Source organism: Eptesicus fuscus, chromosome 17 (genome assembly GCF_027574615.1).
Source record: "Eptesicus fuscus isolate TK198812 chromosome 17, DD_ASM_mEF_20220401, whole genome shotgun sequence".
Lineage (NCBI taxonomy): Eukaryota > Metazoa > Chordata > Mammalia > Chiroptera > Vespertilionidae > Eptesicus > Eptesicus fuscus.
The window spans coordinates 38553807-38574872 of record NC_072489.1 but is presented as its reverse complement, the minus strand read 5'-3'; the positions used below and the strand labels follow the sequence as shown (position 1 = coordinate 38574872).

Genomic DNA, 21066 nt, shown 5'->3' with positions numbered 1-21066 from the left:
AAAACCCAAGTGTAACTTTCGACTTTCCAAAAACTTAACCACTCATTGCCTACTGTTGATAGGAAGCCTTGCCGATACCATTAATAGCCGATTACCCATAACCCATAACCTTTTTAACAAGAGAAGCGTACCTTTTGCTTTAAGATATCCACCGGTGTCTGGTGGGCTTTTAGCTTCTTATTTTTGAGAAGCACCTTCCTTCTAAGTTGGTCAGGGGAAGGAAGCATTGGATCATCTGAGAAATCACTCTCAAATAAGAATTTAGCCACCAGTTTTTCTCCAAACACAGTCTAGAAAGAAAAACACATAATCAATGTCTTTTTATCTATACTTGAATTATTTCAGGCCCGCTGAGTTGTTTCTAAAATCCTAGGAAGAGGCAGTAGGAAAGAAGCTGTGCCCCCATCTCCCCAGTAGTTTCCTACTGGGAGGAAGGGAGGTGGTGAGAAGGCAAGGAGGAGAGGTCCAGGCCATTTCCTACACGGGGCGAGCTCTAACTCTTCGGGAGAATGCTCTGGGGTCTGGTGTAGTAAAGACGAAAACAGAGATTCAGTTAGAGGCTGTGGTTTGTAGAATATAGCCTGCTCCAGATGTGGGTAAGAAATCAAAGAATAGAAACCTTGAGGTAGGTAGGGAAGAGGCACAAAGATGAAAGATAATAGGGAGAATTCACCATTCGGTACAAAGAACCACAGACGCCATTCTCACAATGGCTCCAGAGTGGAGTGTGTGTGCTTCAAGGAGGTGGGGAGAGGGGTAGGCACAGGATGATCCACCGGGGTAAGGGTAGAAAATATGGCAATTGCTATTTCTAGCTATTTTTAATTAGAAAAGAACAAAAATGGAAGCTGATTAGTGTTTAATGTACAGACTGAAATGATGGCTCCTTCACTCAGTCTGTAAGTCAGACTCAGTCTGATGTCAGGAGCTGCTCAGGAGGTCCCTGAGGGACAAGGAGGAGCCTCCTGATGCAGGAGATTCAAAATTTCAGAAATAATGAAGCATATTTGTAATAACGGTATCTCCCCTGCCAGGTAAGTATTACATAATGAAGCATATTCAATCATATGAAAACTTTAGACAATAAGTAAACAGCAAATTCACTTTAAAATTTTTTATGAGAGCCAAGTTTTTTTTTTTTTTTTAAAAATATATTTTATTGATTTTTTACAGAGAGGAAGGGAAAGGGATAGAGAGTTAGAAACATCGATGAGAGAGAAACATCGACCAGCTGCTTCCTGCACACCCCCCACTGGGGATGTGCCCGCAACCAAGGTACATGCCCTTGACCGGAATCGAACCTGGGACCTTTCAGTCTGCAGGCCGATGCTCTATCCACTGAGCCAAACCAGTTTCGGCGAGAGCAAAGTTTTTTTTACCATTAATAAGTAATAGTATTTAAAATTAATTTTTTACTTTATCCTTTCTGTTATTCCTTTTTATATTCTACTTTGTGCATGTTTTAATTAATATATAAAATATGTTAATAAATAGGATATGTATATAATTTAGAAATAAATCAATAAGTACACCATAGCAATACATGTTTTAGTATTTTACTGTTAGGAGTATATCATCAAAAAAGTTTAGAGACCATTCTTCTAAATGATGGCAAAGGAAAGACATATGAAAAGCTGGTTTTGTTGGCATTAGCGTTTGAGGACATTTCCTGCTGGCTATGTCCCTCCCTCCACTGAGAGCCACGTTTCCACAAAAGCCTCTACCAGTGGAGGTAGGGGACAGTGTAATGGCATATCTATCCCTAAATCTGCCTTATAGTTTCCTTGTGTAAGGAAGGGCAGAGTGTTACCATAGCAACTGCTGTGGCCACGCTGAGCTCCTTGCCAACCTGGACCCCGTATCTGTGGGGTGGGCCTCAGGAAGATGTGACTGATTTGCCCTGAGGTATGTCAGCTTTTCCACAAACAACGACAGGGAACATCTTGGCATCCCTGATTTGCGGTTCCAGAAGCATTGGAGGGTTGGCCTCTCCTTATCTCCAAAGATCCACAGAACGTTGCTTCTATTAGTCCAGCTGAAAAGATGGACCATCCAGGAGCAAGGGCAAGCCTCCAGGGCATCCCGATTTCTCAGGTCTGAGGGACCCTAATTGTGCTTCACAGCTGGGATCCAGCTGTAGTGTGGTCCTCAGTGGCTCCGTATACAACTCAACAGCAATGGCAAGACAAGGGCCAAGATACCATCCTGCCTCTTAGCTAAAAGCGTACCTTGAAAATTTCTGCCATTTTTCGTTGCTGAGGCAATGAACAGTGGTTCTCAATTGATATGATGATTGGCAGGTCAGAGTTGATGAAGGCACTGCGATCAATGGCTTCGATCACTTCCTATGAGAGATATAACAGCTCATTAGGGTCTGCCTTATGAGACATCTCATTAGGTATCTGTCCAGGGTGTCAGAAGGCAAGATACTTACAGCCTCAGAAAGCGTCTAAATTATTACTTTCAGAAGGCTCTGGCCAAAGTGGTTTTTATATTTTCAAATTAAGTAAGAGGATAAGGCTATTTTCTATAAAGACATTAAACTGATCATATTGAGTTTTGTTCACATGCAATAAGGAACAGCTATCAGTATGCTGAATTTAACAAATCATTAATATATTTATATTGTGTATACTGTAGGTAAAATACATTATTTTAGTTATAGCATCAAAAATTGTAAGCATAAGATACTTTCCTGCTCTCAAGGAATTTATAATTTACTTGGTGCAATGAGACACACACCACATATATTTATGTGTATATGTAAACACAATTATCAACTTCCAATCACCTCAATGTAAAGTACAAGGGTTTTAAGAAGGCTGAATAGGGAAATGAGTTAAAGAGAAAATGCATTTTAGCCATTATCTCCACAGATGACAGAAATAATAATCTTTTCCAGACAAGCCACAGTTCAGAGAAAAATGATGTTACACAGCCAAAGACCCTCTGAAATGAGGATAGTAATTACAAAATGAACTAATAAACTACTTAGAATTTGAAATAGTAATCCTATGAGACCAATCTTCCTGGGTGACCAATTCCCCAAGTGGAACCAATTCTCATTGCTTTATAATGTTAATTATTGAATCATGTCTTAACACAAGTTGTTGGCCTCTGTTAGCAGGACAGCAGGGCAAATGACCTTTAATTCCTATAGCAAAGGAACAGTCCTTGAATTTTATATATCATCACATAATGTAAAAATTACAACAATACAGGGGTAAGCAAAAGTAGATTTACAGTTGTTTGTTTGGAAAAAAGACAAATAATACAAATAAATACTACAAGAATAAACTGTGTGCCATGTATTCACAACTGTAAACCTACTTTGTCAACCCCTGTATTATTATGTGAAAACTAAATTAAGGTAATGGTAACTAAACTTTGTTTGAATAAGAGTTCTATATCAATAAGAGTTCTATTATCAATTCCCAGAAAAATGAACATGCGTGCAGCCTACACAACCCTGTAAATGCTATGGAATCTTCAGAGCAAGGAACAGAACCCTCGACGTAAGGTACAATGTGTTAGTCACTGATTAAAGTGGCAAATGAAGATAATGACTCTTAGAGACTTGATTTAAAGAAAGCTATGAAGCATCACCTTGAAGGGGATCTTGGTTGTCAGTGTATGTCCATGGTAAATGATGGGCATCCCATCATCTCCGTCCCAGCAGTCCAACTCTACGCTCCTACAGCCTTGCAGGAGGACCTGTGTGATCAATGAAAAAAATCCACCCCAGGTAAGCGAATGGAGAGAAAGCCTCAAATTAAACCCAGCACGTGATTCTATATATCAGCGTTCACATTCAGGGCTAACGCAGAAGGGCATGCGAACTAAAATAAACATTGCAGTTTGGCTAAGGGCCACAACTCATCAGGGGTCCGGAAGGCAGAGGACAGATTAAGGTGGAAAGAGTGCTTACCAGAGCTGAATACCATCGGAAAGTAAATTTGATAGCAAAAACATGTGACCATTTTCCCAGCAACTTTGGTCCCTCAAGGGAGCTATATATACATGGCACATGCTGAACTGAGAGAGCCAGGCTGGGGCTCTGTCTAGGCAGATGTCAGTGGAGGTGATGCCACAGTCCAGAGGAGATGAGGCCACTGATTCCTTAATTAACTTAAAAAATATCTTTTCATTGATTTCGTAGAGGAAGGGAGAGGGAAAGAAATAGAAACATCAATGATCGGAGAGAATCATTGATCGATTGCCTCCTGCACACCCCTTACTGGGGATTGAGCCTGCAACCCTATGTGCCCTGACCAGGAATCAAACCGTGACCTTCTGGTTCATAGGTCGATGCTCACCCACTGAGCCACACCGGCCAGGCCTTAATGAACTTTTATTAAATGAAACCAATCAGGATAAAATCTTCATTTAGATACAAATTCTGCCACTGGCTAATTAATGCATTTGCTATGAACATGTAGCATGTAAGAAGAGTATAAGCAAGGAGTTATCAAGGACTGTTGTCTAATCCTATAGCAGGACACTCAACCACTGAGCCACACAGGTTGGACTACTCCCTAAGCTTTGATATGTTATCTCACAACCTCTTTGGCAAAGTGCTCCAGGAAACACTACCAATGAATCAGCTGACAGGATACCTCTGCTATCCTGGACCTAGAGTTGGAAGCAGAGCTCCTGACATGTGTGTGTGCGTTGCAGCTCTGCATTGTTTGCTCGAAGCAACCTCTTCCTCCATAGAATCTATCAGCAGACTGTATTTCAGGACAGTCTTGAAAGGGTATTGAAAATGTAACCCGGGCCAAGAGCATGATGTATCTGCAAATGCGCCAAGTCACTGATGTGAGAATCCACATAATTATTGCCATGTGACAGCTCTCCAAAACCGGGGGCTATTGGCCAGTAGAGTTGCTGCAACAAAACTGATAGTGGAATCCCTCTTATTTTAATATTTTGTATGAGTTATTTTCTAGATCCTTCCCACTGCACATCATGCAGTATTCAATCTTCCGGGGTGACCTATCTTCCCAGGTGGAACCTATTCTGTGGCCTGAAATTCCACAGCTCTCAGCTTCTGCCTGCAGCTAGAGTTCCCAGAGGTGTGTTGCTTGGGGCTGAAAACGGTTATGTAACGTGACATCAGAAACACGAGGCTGTTCATCTCTGTGGTGCACCTGCCACACTGGGAAGAGCGTCCACTGCCTTGCAGCAGATGGGCTGATTTTTCAGCATGAAAGGACCAGCGCTCTTTATCAAGGTCTGCATGACCGTAAGCCGTCCGTACAGGGCTAGCAAAGGAAACCCAGGGCTGGCGATTCCAGGTGAAAACAGGGCTTTCTCTCAGTCCCCATCTGACCCATAGAGTAACGCTAGGAAATAATTAGAAGGGCCGAGGGAGGGAGTGGTGAGAAATAAAAGTAAAGGGAGACTCGTACTAGGTTTAAGCACCTCTGTGTGTCTATTTGAGGGGCTGTTGCGCCTAATTCAAAAGCTGCGACAACCTCACTTGGGGTGTAATGTTAAGGAGTTAAAGAAAAACTTTGAAATCAAGTAGGAAAATGAAGTAGGAATAAAAGTTGGGACATTTGGTCTTTGCTTGTTTTCTTGGGAGAAATTCTCTCTGTCTTCATTCCCCCTACCCCCCCCCCAAAAAAAACAATGGATTTCAAACTTTTTAACCTTGGAATTCTCTGTGCAAATGCAGGACCAATATGCACAGCTCATAAAAGAGCAGGGCTTCAGCCGCAGTGGGGGCAAGCATGGGACCCCTTCTGCTCTAATGCTTGCTCATCTCAGTGTCAGCAGCTGAGGCCCCTTCACAGCACTTCTATTTCGGAAATCATTATTTTAAGGACATGTCTTCATTTCATAATAAAAGCCACTTAGCTTTTAGAGTTTAGAGCACATATTTCATACTAGATAAACTTTGGGACAGAAGTTTGACCCATGCTTAGAGGAATATCTGAGCTAATCTAGAGAACAAAGGAACCTCGGGTCTGCTGGGTTTGTGTAAACAATACAATGGCAATGCTCACACTTGGACTCTACCCTTTTCCCATTAGCTCAATCACACACTTATATAGGGTGTCCCCCCAAATGTATAAACACTTAACAGCTGATAGCTCAATTGATGCTTTTGTTCAGATTTAATCCACTGGGATGAATAATTATTCAAAGTATGCATACAATTTTGGGGGGCACCCTGTACTCCTTGGAACTAACCTAGCTTCTTCTTCCTGATTAATTACCTCTTCTTGTAGGAGTTCACAAAACAGGCAGCAGACATGAGGAAGTTGCAGAAAATATAACAAAGAGGCAACTGACATGCAGATCATTGAGAGTTGGCTATTTAAGTCAAAAGGATGTGCTTTTTTCTAGTCTAGAGAACCTACTGAATTGCCCACAACATGCCCATGAATTAAGTGTATAGGAACAGTGCCTACAGTCTGGGCAAATCACTCCCCCTTAAGTTGGTTACCATAGGGATGGATCGATTGCCTAACAAATTGCAAAGCATAACAACCAATACTTTGGGAATAACTTCAGAGAGAGCTGAATTTTCTACTATGCTTTCCCACTACAATATATTGATTTATTTAGCATTTAGGGAAACGATTAGATAACTTTCCCATGGGAAAATCTAATTTTAGTAGGAGTAGGTCAGACTAAGTAGGATCTACAAGCTATGAGTCTCAAATACTTTTTTTTTCTCTCATTGCCCAGAATAAAGGTTAAGTATAGATAGCGAGGAAAAACAAAACAAAAAAGAAGTAAAGAAAACAACTGTACATATAGGCTGTTTTCCCACACGTCATGTTTCCTCCCATTTCACATGCAGTAGTTTCTGAGTTCTTCACAGGAGTCTGGGTCAGGTTTTTGTGACTTTGGGGGTTACATAAATAAGGTTTAATGACAAGTACATTCCAAGGGGATTTCTCAGTACCTGGCTGTAGAGTTCTACTGAGGATTCTCCTTTGAGCTGATGGCCTGTGAGGTAGGTATTGTGTGAAGATTCAATGTAATAGTAGGAGAGGGGCAGCTGTAATTCTTTAATGTTCTCCTGTGATTCATCATTTTTCGAAGCAAAGTTGTCTTTATCCATCAGAAACCTAGGAGGAAACACATTTTCTTAGGATTGCATGGGAAAAAGATATACTCTTAAATGACTGAGCAAAAGATATTTTAAAAGTTACCTTGCAAATCCTTCAAATGACATTAGGCCCTGATGACACATACTAATGCTAGGCTCAAACTTCTGCAAGGAATACAAAAAGAGTGTTATTTAGGAACCTAAGCGGGGGAAACACCACATCATTTTTTAAAACTGTCTGTTTTCATCAGGAAACATCTAAACCAAATATTTGAACTAATTTAGCTATGTAGTGGTAAGATGTAGATTTTTTTTTTTTAAAAAAGAAAACATTTATTACCAGTGAGTTTATTATACGAAGCATATTTACTTAAGAGAAAAGAATAAGGCTGATTTATATGAAAACAAATGGTATCAGTTTATCCAGGTGAAAATGGGGATAAAAATAGCAGCTACCATAGAGCTGGTGAGAGGTGAAATGAGATGCTTCTCATAGGGCACTTCGTACAGTGCTTGTACTCGATGATATTACAGTGAGCACCCAGCATGTGATAATCATCTGACACTTTAAGCATTTCCAGTGATCAAATCCAGTCGCTGGAGAGCTAATCCACTGATTCCCAATCAGTTGAAAGGGGAGATTGAAAACCTTGACTAATTCTGTTGCATGTGACGCAGCCGCCATGAATGATCTCATCTCACTGTCTCCTACCACCCTGTCCTTGCAGCCGCCTGGTTACTTAGGAAAGCTTCCTGCTAGGTCTCTGCTTCCACTCATTCCCCAGCACAGTTCATTCTCCAGTGGAGCCAGAGTGACCTCTTACAAACAGAAATCATGTCATGTTCATTACTCTGCTGCTCAAAAATTTCCAGCAGCTCTCCATTTGTCGTGGACTAACGCCAAACTCCTCACCGAGGTCTAAATGCCGAGATGGCTGGGCCCCTGCCTACTTGTCTGAAACTGTGTCTACTGTGGTCCCTCTGGCTTATGCGGCTCCCATGACACAGCTTTTCTATTGTTTCTCATAAATGTCGAGCTTGCACCTGCTTTGGTCTTTGAACTTGTGGCTCCTGTCTGGGATGTCCTTTCCTCGGACCTTCAATAGCTTACTTATCCAGGGCTCAGCCCAGTGTCACCTCCTCAGAGTGGCCTTGGCTTATTCCTCTCAGCCTTCCTGCACCACTCTAGCCCCTTACTCTGCTCAGTCTTTTCCAGAACCCAATATTATTACCTGAAATTACATTATACAGAGTGGGGCAAAAATAGGCTTACAGTTGTAACTACATGAAGCAGAGTTCATTCCTGTATTATTATTTATTAAATATTGCATCATTCTCCATTTAAACAACTGTAAACCCACTTTTGCTCCACCCCGTACCTTTATTCATTTATTGTCTGCCTCACCCACTTGAATGTAAGCTGTGTGGAGGGCCAGATCTTGATCTTTTGTATAACTATATTCCCAGGTCCTGGAACACACCCAGGCCCATAGTAGCAGTCTAACAAATATTTGCTAAATGACTAAAAAGGTTGAAAACCTAGACTACTAATTCTATTGTATGTGCGAGAACAAGAAGGAATTGTGTACTGATTCCTTTTAATAGTCACTGAGTAAGAGAAGGCTTGGGACCTGTGTTAATTATATATTAAATAAGAACACTTATGGCCCTGGCTGGTTTGGCTCAGTGGACAGAGCATCGACCTGTGGACTGAAGGGTCCCGGGTTCGATTCCGGTCAAGGGCACATGCCCGGGTTGTGGGCTCAATCCCTAGTAGGGGGCGTGCAGGAGGCAGCCGACTGATGATTCTCTCTCATCATTGATATTTCTATCTCTCTCTCCCTCTCCCTTCTTCTCTGAAATCAATAAAAATATATTTTTAAATAAGAACACTTATGTATTCGGTATTTAAAAAAAACCTCAACCCCCTTCTATTTCTGCCCCAAATTTAAAGAGTCTTTGGAAAGAAGTATGGAAAGAATAAATGTTTAGCAGAAAATAATTAGAAGAGTCAGAGGCTTTACACAAGTGTGCACACGAAACAGGTGCATACCTGGATGATGCTGAGGATTTCATCATAGGTGCAGTGTTCTCCCTGGCAGTTCACTAGGAAGTCATTGAGCTGAAGTATGCCGACCCCAAACACGCCCAGGGATGTGCTCTCGACCCCGGTGCCATTCGTCACGATGCTTGCAGCAGCAATGGCGTCAGAGATCTGCCTCTGGTTGTCTGACAGCTGCTGTTTACTCTTAATGAACAGCCCCAAATCTGAGACATTTCTGGTCAACAAATCTGAAACAGAATCACCCACAGAACATGGACAAACTAGCCAGCATCTTCCACAAAGTTCATTTGACAGATACCTGTGCTTAATAAATGGCATTATTAAGCTGGAGAAATTCTTCACCATTTCTGTCTAAAGAAGCCAGCAAATGCATTGCTTATTCCTGGCTTCGCAGAGTAGAGGGATAAAAAAGGAATCAATGAATAAGTAAAAGAAACTAAGAGAGAGCTAGATCGATGACCTCGAAAGCCCATGAGCTTCGGTATTCGAGGGGGAACTAAACGTACATTCAATTGGGGATTTTAGGCTGAATTTGAACTTTAGATTTTAGAATAACTACCGGTATTATATTTTTATATTTTCAGAGACTGAAGATGAGCCTTTAAAATTACAGTTTTTCTGTACTTTAAAGATGTAATTATTCCCTGTGTAATCTCAGAGGGCAAGCAGGGGAGGGTGGGAAGAGATTAACCAAAGAACTTGTAGGCATAACCCATGGACCCAGGCAATAGTATGGTGAAAGCTGGGGGTGGGGGTGAGGGGCAGGCTAGAACGGGTCCAAGGGGGGAAAAAGGAGACATAAGTAATACTTTCAACAATAAAGATTAACAAAATAAAAGTGTAACTATAAACATTTGTGTGCAGGTTTCTGTGTGAATGAACATAGGTTTTTAGTTCTTTTGTGTAAATACCAAGAAATACAATTGCTGATGGTATGGTAAGAGTACGTTTAGTTTTGTAAGAAGCTGCTCAACTCCCTTCCGAAATGGCTGCACCATCTTACACTCACACCAGCAAGGCTGCAGTGGCACCACACTGACACCACCTTGGCCAGACGTGTTCATTGTGGCCACTTGGAAGACAGCCTGGCTGGTTCCCACAGAACTGATGGGCTCATCCTACGACCCAGCAATTGTGTTCCGAGGTGTTTACCCACATGAGGTGAAAAGTCACATACATGCACACTAAAACTTATACACAGTGTTTCAGCAGCTTTATTTATCACTAGACCCGGTGCACGAAATTCATGCATGGGGGGGGGGTGTCCCTCAGCCCAGCCTGCACCCTCTCCAATCCGGGACCCCTCGAGGGATGTCCCACTGCCCATTGTGAGAGGGATATCCTACATCCCTCTCACAGTACAGGACTGTTGGCTCCCAACTGCTCACCTGCCTGCCTTCCTGATTGGCCCTAACCACTTTTTCCTGCCAGCCTGATCACCCCCTAACCACTGCCCTGCCAGCCTGATTGATGTCTAACTGCTCCCCTGCCAGCCTGTTTGCCCCCAACTTCCCTCCTCTGCTGACCTGGTCACCCCTAACTGCCCTCCCCTGCAGGTTAGATTGCCCTCAACTGCCCTCCCTTGCAGGCCTGGTCCCTCCCAAATGCCCTCCCCTGCTGGCCATCTTGTGGTGGCCATCTTGTATTCACATGGGGGCAGGATCTTTGACCACATGGGGGCAGCTATCTTGATCTTGTGTGTTGGAGTGATGGTCAATCTGCATATTACTCTTTTATTAGATAGGACAGAGGCCTGGTGCATGGGTGGGGGCCAGCTGGTTTTCCCTGAAGGGTGTCCTGGATCAGGGTGGGGCAGCCTGGGTGAGGGGCCTGTGGTGGTTTTCAGGCAGGCCATGCCCCCCAGCGACCCAAGCGGAGGCCCTGGTATCTGGGATATATTTATCTTCTACAACTGAAACTTTGTAGCCTGGAGCAAAGCCAAGCCTTCTGCTTGCTCTGTGGCTGCCGCCATTTCTGTTTGGGTTTGTTTACCTTCTATAATTGAAACTTTGTAGCCTTAAGTGGAGGCCTGGGCCGGCCAGGGCAGGTTGAAAGCTTGGCTTCTTCGGTCGCTGAGGGCAACCCTAGCCTGCTCTCTCCAGCTCTGTGGCTGCCGCCATTTTTCTTGGGATTTATCTTCTATAATTGAAACTTTGTATTCTTGAGTGGAGGCCTGGGCCCGCCAGGGTGTGTGGAAAGCTTGGCTTCCTCTATTGCTGGGAAAACCCAAGCCTCCCTCCTACTCTCTGTGGCGGCAGCCATCTTGGTTGGGGTTAATTTGCATACTCACACTGATTAGCTGGTGGGCGTGGCTGGTGGGTGTAGCAGAGTGATGGTTAATTTGCATATTACTCTTTTATTAGGTAGGATTGCTAAAACTTGGAAGCAACCAGGAATCCTTCCATAGGTGGATGACTAAGCAAACTGTGATAAATCCACACAATGTAATATTTTCTATGATAATAAAAGTTTAACATGCTAATAAGACCAGACAGCCAAACGACCTTCTGGACAACCTTCTGGATGAAGCCAGAGCTGTGAGGGCTGAGGCAAGCCACTGTGGCTGCGAGGGCCAAGCCCCTTGCACGAATTTCGTGCATTGGGCCTCTAGTCTATAGTAATAAAGTGTAATATGCTAATTAGACTGGACGACCTTCCAGATGAAGCCAGGGGCTGTGAGAGAAGCCGCGGTCCCGGGTGTCAGAGGGAAGCCTACTCTTGCACGAATTTCGTGCATTGGGCCTCTAGTTCAGCTATAAAAGGAAATGAGCTATGAAGCCATGAGAAGACTTAAATGTGTATTGCTAAGTGAAAGAAGCCTCTCTGAAAAGGCTATGTACTGCGTGATTGTAAATATATGACATTGTGGAAAAGGCAATACTGTGCAGACTGTAAAAAAAAAAAAAATCAGTGGTTGCCAAGGGGTCAGAAGGAGGTGGGTGGCATGACTAGATGGAGCACAGGAGATTTTTAGGGCAGTGAAACTATTCTCTGTAACATGGTAATGGTGAATACATGTCATACTTATGTCAAAGCCCATAGAATGTACAGCACAAACAGCGGACACTAATGCAAACTATGGGCTTCAGTTAATAATAGTATATCAATATTGGCTCCCTGTAACACATATGCAAGATATTAATAACGGGAAACTATGTGGGGAGAGAATATGCGAACTCTCTGTTATTTGCACCCATTTTTCTGTAAATCTAAAACTGCTCTTAAAAAACAGCCCATTAAATTTTTAAAAAGTGTAACTGATTCACTAACCCATAGTTAGCACATCTTATGACTAAAGTTGAAAAAGATTATGCTGAAACCGGTTTGGCTCAGTGGATAGAGCGTCGGTCTGCGGACTGAAAGGTCCCAGGTTCGATTCCGGTCAAGGGCATGTTCATTGGTTGCGGGCACATCCCCGGTGGGGGGTGTGCAGGAGGCAGCTGATCGATGTTTCTCTCTCATTGATGTTTCTAACTCTCTATCCTCTCCCTTCCTCTCTGTAAAAAATCAATAAAATATATTTTTAAAAAAAGTTGAAAAAGATTAATATTCTTAGCTAAGGACAATATAGGTTTCAAATAATTAAAAAGCAACTACATAAAAGAGGACTTTGTTTTTGTTTTGTTGTGATTATATTTTCCACTTTGTTTCTGTTTTTGCTTCGTTGTGACATTTCCCAGCAAGAACAGAAGAGAAAAAGAAAAGCCTTTAAAATGCATGGGTGGTGCTGGTGCTGGTGGTGGTGAGTGGGACAGAACTAGACATTCTGGTTTACATATTCGGGAAAATGTCCTGGGTGTCCAGACAGCAGTGCCCTGCTGAGGTCACTACAGACGCTCGCTGCTAAAGGGCAGACAACCCCCACCCTGCGGCTGAGCACCCATCCGCCTGTAGGCAGGGAAGAGACTGGTGGTTCTCAACTGGGACACACCACACCCCAGGGGACATGTGGAAATGGGCAGGAAAGGGGTTCCGGTTGCCAGCAGGACTGGAGGGCTCTACTGGTTAAATGTCCTGAAATACATGGACACAATGATGAATTTCCTCGTCTCAAATGCCAATGACACCATGAAAAAGGTTCTCCAAATATTTCGCCATGCTCCAGGTAGCAGCAGGCCACGTGAGGCAGGCTGAAGGTTCGTGTGATTGGATCTCTAACTCTGGTTTCTCAGATAGAAAGACCTCCGAGGGAAAGATTAAACTGTTACACAAACCTAGATCAGGCTGGAGACCGCTGGTGTTCTCGTCAATGGTTAGGTTGGTGTAGAGCGGGGCCGACTCAGAGCCCGACCGGTTGCAGGGCACGGCATAGAGGTCGAAGAGATCCTTCAGGTCCTTGCGGCTCCTTACACTGGGTGAGGAATGAAAACGCCTCGCATGTAGCACTGCTGCTAAAATGTGGGGCTGAGAAAGGGTCAGGAGAAAGTGTGCCATACCTGAAGGATTTGAACAGCTCCACAAATTCAACGAAACTCATGTTGCTGTCGGAAACCATGAAGCTCTGAAAGCCCTTCATTCCTCCTTTGATGCGGCCGTGCCAGCTGCTGCTGCTCCAGGCACTGCAAGAAAAACATGGCCTTAACGGGCAGGACGGGTCCATGTCTGCCCTTCCGCCCCGACAGATGCTCTTGCGTTAAGCAACAGGACCAAAAAGATGGACTGCAAGTCATTTAAGGTGGAGGCTATTTTCATGCCTCTCAAAATTTATTTATATTATGTCAGAGGAGGTCAAACATATGAGACATTGAAATGGCTTCATGTGTACAGACTATTTAATAAGGACATAAGGCTGAGGTTAATATGCTTCCACTAATTAAAACAGTTCTTTGAAAGCAAAGGCCAGTGGGGGGAGGAAGAGTAGGGGGAATGTAAATGTGTCTTTGAAGAAAAGTCATTTTTAAAAAAGAGCCCCAAATTACTAGATTATAACTTATGGAAAATTATGCATGTTTCCCCCCTATATTCTGAATTACAGAAACCCACTTAAGAAGAATGGCTTGAATGTCTTAATGTCTTCTTTTTGTCCTTTTTAAATCAGTTCTTAGATGAATTCAGGGAAGGGCTTTTAATACTAATGGAAAATGTGAGTCAGAAAAATATTAAGAATGGAAAGAAGCCAATTCTGTCTAGGATTATATTTGCACCTGCCAAGGCTGTATCTATTCAGTATAAAAATATCAGTCAACTAGATCAAAACTTCAGCCTGGCTATTTCACAACATTTATTATTTTTTTTAATGTTCTATACTGGTTCCCTGACAGGATAATATGAGAAATGTTTTGACTGGTTGTTAACCAAATCAATGAACAAGATCTTTCTTTTTCTTTCATTTTTGTCTTTTATTTTTCACTTTAGAAATATTTCAACTTATATAAGAAAGTATAGAGAATATTGTAATGACTAGACTGTTTACCCTTAATCCTGCTAACAATGTTTACTCACAGAAAATGATTCTGCGCTGACATCTGAAGGTTAAAGGAAGAGCATTACAAAAGGCTAGATTTATATGATTTTGAGGAGAAAGGTTGTTGGTCCTCCACGTGTGTGGGAAATAGAGGGTGGAGGTTCAGGAAGAGGAAGGAGGTCCCATAAAGTGGTTTATCACTTGATTTCAACAGGAACGTCCCTGTCTTCCTTCTAGTTCCAGGTCCAGCCGCTGTCTGAGGGCAGCCCCTGACTTCAGGGAGCTCCACGTGTCTACTCTCCCTTTCTGGGCTCAGTTTTGCTTTCCCCCTTGAACAGTATTCAGGCTGATTTTTCTTCTGCCTCGTCTTTTCCTCCTGTTTTAGAACACTTGGTGGGCTGTGGTGCCTGTCCGTCTGTGATCTTGCGTCTGATATGTTAGTTTCTCTACTTCTACCTCTTGAAAAATATTTTCCTCTCTTATTCTGCCCTTCCTTCTCCTGCTCATAAGTGATTGAAATAAAGGGAAGGGCTATTTACTCCCAGTGACCTGGCTATTTTGTTCATTAAGGATGCTGTATAGGCTGAAATAGAATGTAGAGCATTCTGATTCTTTGTAGCTTTTAAATGTGTTACATACCTAAACTTATGGAAAAGTTAAGAGTGACACAAAGAATTCCCACGTACCCTTGGCTCAGTTTCACCAACTACAGAAATCTGGATGTATAAAGCTTATATTGTGTTCATTGTTCACACCGTGAAAGAATGCTTCCCTTTAAAAATTGATTTACTGTAGCGTGTGTGTGTGTGTGTGTGTGTGTGTGTGTGTGTGTGTGTGTGTGTGTGTATGTGTGTAATTAATGTTTCCAAAGCCAGCGTCTGCACAGACCCATTTCCTCCTCCCACTCCCCTCGCGGGCAAAGCGGAGTGCCTGTTTTATCTCGGTTCTGCCTGGAATCTCTGCATTTCTTAAACTTTCATGTGAGGTTGTGGGAGATGGTGTGGCTTTCCGATTCCTTTGGAAGGCTTTCATTTTAATATTATTCCTTCTGAGAGGATAGATGTTCCAAATCTGTAATTTGCATGGACCTTATAATTTATTATAACACCAGCTTTGAAATGATCTAAACACATCCGACTTGCTGCAATACATTCATTCCTCTAGACATGTAGAGCTTATTATATATAAGAAGAGTATTAAATATATTTCACCCATTAGCAAAGGGTCCGTATCTGCACGGTTCAGTCTAGTAGCCACCAACCACTTGCAGCCCTGAGGCACTTTGAATGTGGTTAGTGTGACTGAGAAATAGAACTTCATTTTTTATTGCATTTAGTCAGAAACTGAATTTTAAATTTTATTTAATTTTAATTAATTTAAATAGCCTTCCCCTCTCCCCCCGCCCAGGGCTAGTGGCTACTATATTGGACAGTGCTAATTTGGAGAGTTACAGCTCAGATTTGGTTACTATTGCCCTTTGAGGGGCTGATGTGTCAAATAATTAGGAGCCATTATAGCACTATGAGGAAATAGGGGTATAAAATCAGGAAAATTAGAAGCATATAAAAACTCGGGGTCTTTCCGTTCTCAATGTCATTGCTAAGTCAAAATCAGAGACAGTCTTTCCACAGAGCACTGGAAGAAGACGCCCTGCTACACAGCCTGAATGCTGTGAGGGGTCCTGCTGTTTTATCATGTTAAGGCCCCACCTGGACGGGCTCTTGTTTGAAGACAGCACAGGGGAGGACACTGGCCTGATGGGAGATGACGTCCCGGCAGCCAAGATGGGGGACCCAGCCGTGGTCAGAGAGTGGGCTCTTCTGGAAGGGAGAGGGTTAGGCGGGCTTGTGATGGCATTCGCCTCTGTGAGCGTGAAAGACAGAAAAGAGACAATGACCCCCTTTTCCTCAGAATCAAAGACAACAAAGATGCTTCTGGATGTCTGAGCAAATCACTCTATGCAGGCAATTTCTACACAAGGAGCATCAAAATATTCAGATGAATGAACTCATCTGGAGGGTTCTCAGCCCCGGTACAGATGAGAATCATCTGGGGGTGCTTAAAAAGTATGCAGATGTTCAAGTCCCAGCCACAGCGTCTGAATCAGTGGCTGGAGTGTGGACAGGGCATCTAGATATTTATTTATTTATAATATATTTTTATGGATTTCAGAGAGGAAGGGAGAGATAGAAACATCAATGATGAGAGAGAATCATTGTTTGGCAGCCTCCTGCATGCCCCCTACTGGGGATGGAGCCCGCAACCTGGGCATGTGCCCTGATCAGGGATCGAAACCTGTGATGTCTTGGTTCCTGGGTCAACGCTCAACCACTGAGCCACACCTGGCTGGACCAGATATATTTTTTAAAAGCTCTAATTTCCAACTGGGGTTGAGAATCACTGGTCTAAACCGTCAAATTGTATCCTGTATGGCTAATATTCTCTGTCAATAATGGCAAGGTAAGTAATGAGGATTTTCTTCCAAGTACACAGTGCTTGCAGAAATACCTCTAGGGTTCCATCATCTAGTTAAAACAAAGGTAAGTATATTTAACAAGATAAAGAGTTCTGCCAAGAATGCCCACCACACTTAAATTACCATTTAAACCCAATGTGTATTTTTCTCATAGAGAAATGTCAGCTGGGACTGTGCTGCTTTACCTGACTCTTCTTGCTCATTAATGTCCTGAGGATCAGAGCCACTCCAGCTTCGACACTCTTTGTGCAGTTTGGCCTTTCGGGTGGCCATCTCGTCGTCGGTCGCCTCTCCACTCTCACCCTGGGAACACAAAACGCACAGTGGTTCCCATTCTGTGTTCCTCTTCTATCACTGCTTTAGTCCGGGCAGGTCCCTATTTTCTGAGGGACCCACCTTCAAGGCTGCCTCCTCCTGGGGAAGCCAGTAAAGACCCACGTGAAGGCTGACCAAGTATTCTCATGGGATATTATCCCATTTGTCCTTCACTATACAGCAGCACTCCTCAGGGGAGGGGGCCCATACAAGGAGGCATGGGATCCCTGGAATCTCCACGTAGAGGCAGAATCATTAAGCAGATAAAGTTCGACTTAGGCATCAGTAGCCTCTTAACTGCAACCCTGGGGAAAATATATCATCATATTATAGTGATAATATATATAATGAAATATGTAATAAATAATGATAAATACACTGAGTGGCCAGATTATTATGATCTCTGAACACATAATAATCTGGCCACTCAGTGTGTGTGTGTGTGTGTGTGTGTGTGTGTGTGTGTGTCCTATATAATAAAAAGCTAATATGCAAATAGAATGGTGGAACAACTGAACAAGCTATGACGTGTGCTGATCACCAGGGGGCGCGCGTGGAACATGGCAGCGTCGGCCGCGGTGGGATGGTGAAGCAGGTGAGTGGGGGTGCCAGACCAAGGTGGGATGCCGGTTGCTGTCATTGGGGCAGCCTCTGGTGGTTACTGAAAATTCTTTGCTCTTGCGCACCGTGGTCCGGCCTGGTGCTCGCACCTGCTGCCGGTGCCCGATCTTCCCTCAGGGCTTCTCCACCTCCCCCTGCTCCTGAGGGGCGATTGGGGCCAGCAGCCGCCTCTCATACCCATGGCTGGTGTCAGCCCCGTTTGCACCGGCTGACAGCGCTGGTCCCGATTGTTCGGCGCTGTCAGCAGGTGCGAGTGGTGGCTGCTGGCCCTGATCACCCCTGAGGGCTTCTCCACCTCCCCTAGCTCCTGAGGGGTGATCGGGACAGCAGCCGCCACTTGCACCCACTGCTGGTGCCGGCCCCGTCAGAGGGTGTGAGCAGGGCTGGCGCCCTCAGTGCGTAGGAGCAGCGGCAGCATGAGCGGGGCTGCCGCAGACAGGGGACCAGGGGCCACTGCGGGAGGGGCCGGGCGAGGGTGCAGAGGATGGGCCGAGACCCGCCCCTGTGCCCACCGCAGTCTTGCAGCCCACAGTTCCTTTCAAGGTTTGCAAATCTGTGCACTGGGCCCCTAGTGTGTGTGTGTGTGTGTGTGTGTGTGTGTGTGTGTGTGTGTTACACATACACATATATAATATATATTACATATATAATATATATGTATATATGTAATATATATGTAATATATATATTTATATAATATATATATTTATACATATGTAATATATTATATATATATTACATATGTATATATATATATTTATATATAAATATATATATAAATATATATATTTATATTAGAGGCCCGGTGCATGAATTCATGCATGGGTGGGGTCTGGCCAGCCTGGCCAGGGGGAGGGGACATGGACAGTTGGCCAGCCTGCCTGCTGGTCAAACTCCTGATCGAGGGGACAATTTGCATATTAGCCTTTTATTATATAGGATATACACTGAGTGGCCAGATTATTATGTGTTCAGAGATCATAATAATCTGGCCACTCAGTGTATATGTCTATATTGTGATAAAAAGTATAACATAAAATTCACCACCTTAACCATTTTAAATGTGGGAACTATATGTGCCTTGTTGTGCAACAATCCCTAGAACTTTCTCACCTTGTAAAACTGAAACTATATCCATTAAACAACTCCCCTTCCCCCACAGCTCCTGGCCACCACCATTCTACTTTCTGTTTCTAAGAGCTTGACTGCTCTAGGTACCTCATGTGAGTGGCACCATACAGTATTCGTCCTTTTGTGACTGGCTTCTTTCACTTAGGGTAATGTCCTCAAGGTGCACCCATGTTGTAGCATATGAAATAATTTTCTTCCTTTTTCAAAGTTGAATTATATTTCATGGTATGTCTATATCACCTTTTCTTTATCCTTCATTCATGGATGAACCTTTAGCAGGTCCTCTGAGATCTTCATAATCTGATCCCCGTTCCTTCCTCGCCTTTCCCCGCCCACTACAGAGCCCCTGCTCCAGCTTGGAGCATGAACTCAGAACTATACGTGCTTCCCTGAACAAGCCACATCTTTCATGCCTCTCTGTTGCCTCCTCTGCCTGGGATGCTTTCCCCTGTGTTGTCTGTTTGGTAAACTCCTATACAACCTTTAAGAACCATATGTCAATTGCTCTGTGAAGTCTTTCCTGCCTGCCTCTCAGCCCTATATCCTCCTTCTCTCTGCTCCTAAAGCACTTTGAAGACGGTTTAACAATGACTTATTTAGATCTCACTGTGTTTGTTAACACATCTGTGTCCCTCTATGGACCCTGACTTTTTTCTGGTGTTGTTGACTCAGTTCCTAGCACTGGCTATGGCACCCAGGAGGTGCTAGGTAGACCTGTGTACTTCCTTTATTTTATGCCTCATGTTGTCCCCAATCCAAAAAACCTAAGATCATTTATGGTGATACAGACCATGCAATGGTCCCAGATGATTGGGTTTGATGCTCAATAAACAAGTAACACTCTACCCTCATAAGGATTTTCTTCTTCTTCTTGGCAGTACCGATGCCCAGGGTGTTGTTCCTCTGCATGTTGGGCTTCTCGGCACTCTTTGCTGATGTCCCAGGGCTGGGGTTTCGAGTACTCCATCGTCTGCCACCAAACAACTCCACAGCGTGAGCCAAAGTTGGGCCTTCATACCGTCCATCCTCCTGTAGAAGAACCATATGCTGAACATAGGCAGGGAACAGCAAGCAACGGGGAAGTAAATACATGCATGGCTTCCAGGAAATTCCCAGGGATGGAGGAGCACAGGCAGCCACTGAGGAATACAATCTGGCCACCCAAGTGGCTCTATTTTCTAATCCTCAGGTCTCTGTGGGGGATTTCATCACATCCTCTGTAGTCCTGGTCACCTCCCTGCTGAGTTCCAGTGACGTGCTTTAATAGGGCCGTGTCCAACTGGTATTAACAAAAATAATTTCCCTTCCCATTTCCCAAGGTTACGTACAGAATTACCACTGCAAAAAATTCATTATGATGTATTTTGCAAATTAGGGCTTTGGAGAACTTGGGTGTGTGTGAATCTATTTAAGTAAAATCAATCCTTATTTGTTATTGTTTCACTCTAGGTATTTTCACATTGGTTGATGCTTGGGACAGTCTGACTTTAAAGATAGGGTATGTGGCATACCGAAAATTCACTCTGGAGGGTTCTGAGGAACACCTCAAATAGTTGGGCTGCCATCCTCCCAAGTGACTAACATCTGAGGATAGAGAGCCCAGGGACTCCGAACACCAGGCATATGATGCTGTGAGCAGCAAAAACACACTCGAAGGGTGGGCAGTGATCTACAGTAGCTGTTTCTCCTAAGGCAATGCCATATAACATGCAGTGAGCAGCGAGAATTTATTTATTGAATTAAATTGTTCAATTGACAATGGTAAAAAAATTCTCCCTATAGTTAGGAAACCCAGTTAATAAAACTACAAAAAGTTGCATGTGAATTAAAGATAGTGATAGCTCACAGGTTGCATAAAAGGGCTCTTTAAAAAATACTTTCCATTTACTACCTTTATTTTCTGCAAATGTTTAAGGCTAGTCCTCCTTTGTAGTTCCATAGAAGTGGCTGTAAATGGATTTTGCTTTGTAAATAATAAAGAGGCCTTG

The 21066-nt window shown here is 43.4% G+C and overlaps 1 protein-coding gene across 1 annotated transcript in view; it reads right to left on the bottom strand.

The window, feature by feature from the left end:
- The window catches only part of PLCE1 (phospholipase C epsilon 1), a 257012-nt gene that overhangs the window by 40480 nt on the left and 195466 nt on the right, over positions 1-21066 (bottom strand). The window contains exons 8-18 of the mRNA XM_008144085.3: positions 19925-20107; positions 17197-17314; positions 16245-16398; positions 13568-13690; positions 13346-13482; positions 9120-9358; positions 7170-7231; positions 6920-7085; positions 3607-3714; positions 2229-2345; positions 132-290 (exon numbers count right to left, since the gene is read on the bottom strand). Of these exons, the coding sequence (XP_008142307.2) occupies positions 132-290; positions 2229-2345; positions 3607-3714; positions 6920-7085; positions 7170-7231; positions 9120-9358; positions 13346-13482; positions 13568-13690; positions 16245-16398; positions 17197-17314; positions 19925-20107 (1566 nt within the window). The remainder of the gene's footprint in view (positions 1-131; positions 291-2228; positions 2346-3606; positions 3715-6919; positions 7086-7169; positions 7232-9119; positions 9359-13345; positions 13483-13567; positions 13691-16244; positions 16399-17196; positions 17315-19924; positions 20108-21066) is intronic.